The sequence below is a fragment of the Paramormyrops kingsleyae genome, chromosome 16 (assembly GCF_048594095.1).
Source record: "Paramormyrops kingsleyae isolate MSU_618 chromosome 16, PKINGS_0.4, whole genome shotgun sequence".
Lineage (NCBI taxonomy): Eukaryota > Metazoa > Chordata > Actinopteri > Osteoglossiformes > Mormyridae > Paramormyrops > Paramormyrops kingsleyae.
Window position 1 is genome coordinate 24,948,558 of NC_132812.1, and position 7,382 is coordinate 24,955,939.

Consider the following 7,382-nt stretch of genomic DNA (forward strand, 5'->3'; position numbering starts at 1 on the left):
TTAGTGAAATAAATCAACTTTTTGAAGATATTCTAATTATATGACCAGCACCTGTATATGAGGATTGCAGATTCAATAAAGGTGACATGGAAGAAGATTAAGATGGGTGAACGCACTGGCGTTGTGCCACTTTGCTGTCTTAAAGATAATGGACCTTTAGAAGCAGAATACATGACAGTCTACATCCCTGAAAGATGGGGCAGCCAATAACTTGCTCTGCCTCACCGCTTCCCACCAAATGTTGGTTCCAGGCGTGGATATCACTGGATCACGGGACATCCGGATTCATGACAGCTGACAACTGGAATGGGGTTGAGAGTAAGAGAGAGAGAGAGAGAGAGGCCAGGGGAGGGACCAGAAAGAAAGCATGAGTAAGTGGGAGGGGGATAGATGTGGGGGGTGGGCCAGCTACAAATACCAGGAGACCTGGACAGCAGTCCCTCAATCTATTTTCTCAACCCACTGACCCAACTGAGTTCCACCATGAGCAAGTCATACTCCTCTTCTCAGACGTCCTCCTCCTACCGCCGGACCTTCGGTTCTGGCTTTGGCACTTTGCCGACCATGTCCCGCTCCTCCTTCACCGGCCGGGGAACCTCAGGCTCCTCTCAGCTGAGCTCTCGCGTCTACGAGGTGACCAAGAGCGCCTCGCTGCCCAGCCACTCCAGCTTCCGCAGCTCCTCGTCCGGCATCGGCAGCTCCTCCGTACGCTCCCTGGTCGAGCCGCTCGACTTTGGCCTGGCGGATGCCATGAACCAGGAGTTCCTGCACACGCGCACCAATGAGAAGGCCGAGCTGCAGCACCTGAATGACCGCTTTGCCAGCTACATCGAGAAGGTGCGCTTCCTGGAGCAGCAGAACCAGGCCCTGGTGGTGGAGATCGAGCGACTGCGCGGCCGCGAGCCCACGCGCGTCGCCGAGATGTACGAGGAGGAGATGCGTGAGTTGCGCCGGCAGATCGAGACGCTGACCAATCAGAGATCACGTGTGGAAGTGGAGCGAGACAACCTGGCAGATGACCTACAGAAACTCAAACTCAGGTAAGGCTCCCCATCATGCACCTCAGCCAAAATTCCTCAAATTACAGGCATCCTGGTGATCGATGGTGGTACTCGGCAGGGTGAAGTCCCTGCTGTTCTCCAGAATGCACCTTTAGCCCATATGAGTTTACCCTCCGTTTCAGAGCACTGAGGTCCAGTGTTGCTTTTTGGTTTCATCCCAAAATTCTTGTAGGAGATCACTGATGATCCTTAGCTCAAGACCCTGCTCAATCCCAAAATCAGTGTTGTGAGAAGCCTGGCATTAATCAGACAGGCTTTGAGAAAGACCCCCGATTGTTCAAAAGTGGTCAAAAAGAAGAATATTCAGATGGGGAACTTCGCTAATCTCATCACTTCCGGTTAAACCACCTGTCCCAGATTCCTACTCACCCTCCCTACTGTGAGCGATCCGGGGAGAAATGGGGGTAATAAATAATTCTGCAGATTAGAGAGCTATTCTCATCCCATTGCCTGCTACTCTCACCTCCTTATAGCAAATCCTCAGCTTTCAGAAATAGACCTACGTATGTATCTCCACACGTGTGTGGGAGTCTTCAAAACCTTCAGTCTCTTCTAACCAATTATCAGCACCATTATTAGCGTCAACAGATTAGTCATGAGTTGCCGGGTGTTTGTAATGTTGGATGCGGGGAATGTCGTTTGCCGTTCCTCGGGTGGCGGGACTTGAGGAAGGGCGTGGGCATACACCTGTCATGAGGGCAGGGTCCCAGGAAGGCTGAGTCCCAGCCTGGTCAGATGGTGAGACATCTGCCCCCTTAGCAGCTGTACTCCAGCTCACATTCCCGTTATAGACCCCGACCAAAAGAGAGTAGCAGCTGCCCTCTCTATGATCTATGATGCTTTGCTTCTGAAATGCTCACCTAATCTCTGACTATTGGCCAGACATCGATTTCCCATAATTACTTCTCCAGTGTAGAGGTGCAGTAAGCTCATTCCAGGAGACACTAAGCAAAGGACAGGGGACACTCTGAATGGGACGCCAGTCCATCCCAGGGCACACAACTACACAAATTAGCATGCACTATGGGCAATATAGCGGCACTAATTCACAAAACATGTGGGAAGAATCCAGGGCAGCTGTAAGAGACCCAGCCAGACACAGGGAGAACATGCACACACAGAACCAGTGAAAATCGAATTCAGAATTTTGAACTTGTGAGATTACCACACTAACCACGCTTAGCCTGATCCTAACAGTTGTTAGCCCAGTCTCTAGGATCTGCAGTGGAAGCATGTAAAATAAAGAATAATTCAAGGTTCAAGAAGAATAAATTAAGAGTGATTATGCCCGGTGTTGCTAAGAGTTCTGCTCAAGGCTTAACGGCCCTAAGTCGCAGCGTCGACGGTATCACTTCCTCAGTGTTTGCTGAGCTATCACCTCTTCTGTTCTCCCTTCTGGAAATTCCAAGGGCTGATAGTGTAAATCTGGCCATCAGGGAACTCATTCTGAGTCCAGAGACGTAAAACAGCAGCGTCATTAACATAAGCTGCTTACTACCTTGCAGAGTACCGCTCTGTATTTCGTATTCCCACGATTCATATCGCAAGCCAGTATAAATGAGAAACCTAGGCACTCCTCCCATTCGGGGAGGGGGGTACACCCTGGAGGGTGGCTTTATGTTTACGTGTGAGTATATGTTATATATATTTGTAGGAGTATTAGTGAAGTCAGTTAAACTATACAACTATACAAGACTAAACATCTAGCCCTGTCCAATAGGGTTTTATGCCTTGTTTAATTGCTATTTTTACATTGACGTGGGTCTGAATAAAGTTTGACTTGGAAGGAACATAGAGGCTGGCGTGGGTAGAGGTGGTCATAGCAAAGAGATGAGTTTTTTTTTTTTAGAGGTATTAGTGACAAACAATTTGCCAAAGCAGATAATGCTTTGACATGCTCTGCTCTCACCTGAGTGCGAGTCAGACATCACAGGACACAGAGTGCTGATGGCCATGTTCCTCTCCAGACTGCAGATACCATCATTTCTCCATTTTTCCATCTCTCCAGACTGCAGGAAGAAATCCACCTGAAGGAGGAAGCTGAAAACAACCTGTCTGCCTTCAGAGTTGTGAGTCTGGGCACCCCATTCATTACCCCCCCCCCCCCCACAGCACTCATGTTCCCACTCATGTTCCCCATTCATGTTCCTCATCTTCCTCCCCCTCCAGGATGTGGATGCCGCGACTCTTGCCAGGCTGGACCTGGAAAGGCGCATTGAGACCCTGCAGGAGGAGATCGTCTTCCTCAAGAAGATCCACGAGGAGGTCTGTAGGCTCTCTGTGCCAGTCCTCCCGTGTCTCCAGCTGGCTGTTACCTCACCAAGTAAACCACAGTGAAGAGCAAGGGGATTTTACGATGGCAAACACAAGACCGGCGCAGACATACATAGGCACACAAACACATCTGAGTCAGTGTGGGGCTGCAAACTGATTCTAACTCAAAGCAATTTAGTCTCTTAAAAAAGCTGAATCTGTAAAACAAGTGTTTCAGTTAATATTGTCTTTGTATGGACAATTTCTCAAAATTTGTCTTAAGAAAGCAACACCTGTACATACACACACAGGTCCACCAGTAACGGCACAGTGACGCGCTGTTCCGCCTGGCGTGCTCTATTCAATTTACGATCTTTGGCCTTAGGGGGAAGTGACACAATACTGTGCCTGATGTCAGCTGTGGTCTGTGACAGACTGGCAGGCGTGATGTTACAGAACAGATGTAGAACTGCTATATTTAAACGCTGAGAGCTGGGGCAGCGACCCCTGGCCAGCAGCCAAAGCCCCCGACCCCCGCTTTCAGAATGCCCCCACCCAAATGACAGAGACCACATTATTGTGACTCCCCGGGAAGCAGATGCTATGCATTATTTGCCTGTTTCTCAAATTGTTTGATGCTAAATCCGCAAGACACGCGTCCTGGAAGAGAGGGCAGCTGAATTTGAAATGTCCAGGTTCTAATTACAGAACAGCCTGGAATAACTTCAGTCATATGATCTAATTAAGATTGGAACCGGTATTTTAGTGTAAAAAAAAAAAATGGGGACACGAGAATTTTTGGGTGTGAACCCCATTAATGGACAGGAATACAATGCACTTTTAATTACTGACTGGATTTGTCCACGTCCAGCTAGATTAAACATAGTAATCATTGGCTTCATGTTCATGGCTGACATTCCTTGATTTTTTTTTTGGGGGGTGGGGGGGGGCAGTGCGAAAGGGCTAAAGAGGTATGATCCGACACCCTGCAGGAGATCCGAGAGCTGCAGTCCCAGATGCAGGAGACCCAGGTGCAGGTGCAGATGGACACGTCCAAACCGGACCTGACGGCAGCACTGAGGGACATCCGGGCCCAATACGAGGGCATCGCAGCGAAGAACATCGCAGAGGCCGAGGAATGGTATAAATCCAAGGTGCGGAGAACATACATCACCAGCCCCAGTTAAAGGGGCTAAAACTCAGAAGAGAGATGAGCTTCGAAGGAAGGACGAAATTCAATACATGTCCATCCTGATACTGGTTACCCATCTCCTCCTTGAATCTCTGGAGGTGGCGAGGACAGCTCACCTCCGTCTCTGTGTCCCACCCCACTCCAGGTGACAGATCTGAACCAGGCTGTCAACAAAAATAACGAAGCTCTGAGGCAGTCCAAACAGGAGACCATGCAGTTCCGGCACCAGATCCAGTCCTACGTGTGCGAGATCGACTCCCTGAAGGGCACCGTGAGTTGCTGTACTCCTCTAGCATCCCTTCTGCTGCGCTTCCTCGGTCTGTACGCCCTTCCATTTACTGGTGCCTCGTGGCCTCCGTAGAACGAGTCCCTCATGAGGCAGATGAAGGAGATGGAGGATCGCCTGGGGATGGAGGCCGGCGGGTACCAGGACACCATTACTCGCCTTGAAGCTGAGATCGCCAACATGAAGGACGACATGGCCAGGCACCTGCGGGAGTACCAGGACCTGCTCAATGTTAAGATGGCTTTGGATGTGGAGATCGCCACATACAGGAAGCTGCTGGAAGGAGAGGAGAGCAGGTACGTGACATGGGAAGTGAGCAGCTCGTGCAAAGTATCACAAACGACATACTAACAGAACATACACTGTTCGGACTTGTGATTCACAGAAGTTCATTTTGTGTTCTTCAGGATCACGCTTCCAGTCCAGACATACTCCGCCCTGAACTACCGAGGTGAGCATCTGTGGAGCATCTGTGGAGCTTCTGTGGAGCATCTGTGGGGCCCCAGCAGCTCAAGTGTCCCAAAGCCACTCTAAATTGCAACCAAAAATTTAAGATTTTAAATAAATCCTGTTCAAATAAACTGCCTAACACACATCACAATACCAAATTTAACCCTACATTTATTGAATTACTATTTTATTCAGAATAAACAAAATGCTATTTTCTGCCGAGATTATCATTACTTTACCACTAGGGGGAGATTATTGTTCCATTTTGTGTTTTTTTTTTAAAGTCTGTTGGCTTCTGGAATCTCCAAGCAGGTGTATTTCGCGTGCATCTCATGATCCGTGTGGAAACCTGTCCTTGCAGAGACTAACCCAGAAGTGCATTCGAGAGGGTCCGAGGTCCACTCCAAGAAGACGGTGCTAATCAAGACCATTGAGACCCGTGATGGGGAGGTGAGCGTCTCACGGGCAGATCTGAGTCGTTAGCGGCAGAAACGATCCGGCAACGTCTCGCCGGAAAAGTCATCCTTGGTGGATAATCCAGGACGGCCTGTCTATAGGCGTTTCATTTTATACCTGCATGTACCGCGAGTGCGCTAATAATAGCACGTCTATCTGCAAGATAAGCGGCCGATGGGGGGAATAAATGCGGCAGACTGAATAACGAGTGGCAGAGAGAGCGTGCTAATGGTGCCCTATCAACGACCACATGGCATATCCATCTGCCCCACACAGGATTATTTTCATCAAGACTAGTTTCAGATAGCAACACTTGATATGCGAAATCTACTTAATTCTGCTGGCAGTGCACAGGACTCCCGATACTTCGTCTGCTTGCTTTATTAGCGGTATTATTAACTTTTACTAAAAATGACTGTAAAATGGTAAGATAGCTTATATTACAGGTTGGAAAGCCACACATAAACATGCTGACCTTAACCCACCCACTCCCTGGCTTGTCCATTCTGCACACCTGGGTTAACTAGTGTTCCCCTTCTGCACAGGTGGTCAGCGAATCCACACAGCACCAGCAGGACATCATGTAAGTCCCCGGGGAACGAGACCCAAGACAGACAAGAGGGACTCCAATGCACCAAGCCGGTCTCAGCTTTTTTGATGGACAGACATACTGCCAAGTTATAGAAAAAAAAATGTCACTTGTGGAATTAGCATGTCACGTAGGCAATATGGATGAAAAACGTGAAAGAGGAGGAGATGATGGGAAAACTCAATATGGAAACTGTCTGGAAGTATCCTAGAATGTTACAGCTAGTGCTCTGCAGGGAATCCTGCTCGTATTTTATCATTTGTACGTAAAATCAGCAGTAAACAAACAGTCATTAGACATGCTTATCATCTATCTTGTATCTGGGCTCTCGTTAGGTGCAAATATATTCTTCTAAAATGATGTGAAAAATAAATGAGAAAACTACAATTAAAGTATTTTCGTCATAGCCCTTCTCTCTTACTGTGACACTACGACTCCTCGTCCTGCAGAATCCAGGCCCAGGGCTGGTTTTGGTGCCTTGGTTGGCTCCGCCTTTTTAAAGTCTGCCTCTCGATTTGTAAGAAAACACCCCAGGACTGACACTATTAACGTTTGATTCCCTTTATCTGGATCTCTGTCCCTGACCATTTGGATATCTCCTGATGTCCACGTCCATGTCCTTTTCACAACACGGTTTTTGTCAGGGTTGGGGGGAGTGTGTACACCATTATAAAAAAACGATTTCTGAAAACCCTTTGGCTGCTTAGTCAGAAATAACATTTCATCACGGGCACACGTCATGAACCGTGATCTCCATGTGAATCATGTGACATTTCAATTGGACGACTTAAAACTGTTCCATTGCTCCCAATGTGAAACTGAGAGGTTCGCTACAGGCACTCTGATAGGACAACAGGGCTGCATAGTAACAGCAAATCACTCGCTCAGCTGGCCTGAACGTCACAGCCCATCTCCAAGCTGTGACCAAAACTAGATCTCCTTCGACCAAAACTTAAAACTGTCAGTCACATTGGATAAAAACAATCGCTAAGAATCTGAATGTAACAGGAAATGAACCGCCACGTTCCGGCTGGGTACACGTGGTTCCTAAGGAAACGTCTCAGTCGTGCGTCTGCTACCATGGAAACGCAAAGG

At 48.2% G+C, this 7,382-nt stretch overlaps 1 protein-coding gene across 1 annotated transcript; it reads left to right on the top strand.

Annotated features, from left to right (window-relative positions):
* The first annotated feature begins 426 nt into the window (after positions 1–426).
* On the top strand, positions 427–6,679 carry LOC111852232 (desmin-like). Its single transcript, XM_023827887.2, has 9 exons — positions 427–1,040; positions 3,070–3,130; positions 3,231–3,326; positions 4,307–4,468; positions 4,652–4,777; positions 4,868–5,088; positions 5,200–5,243; positions 5,604–5,692; positions 6,244–6,679. Exons 1-9 carry the CDS (start codon positions 484–486, stop codon positions 6,283–6,285), a joined length of 1,398 nt encoding a protein of 465 aa, XP_023683655.1. The 5' UTR covers positions 427–483; the 3' UTR covers positions 6,286–6,679.
* The last annotated feature ends 703 nt before the right edge of the window (positions 6,680–7,382 follow it).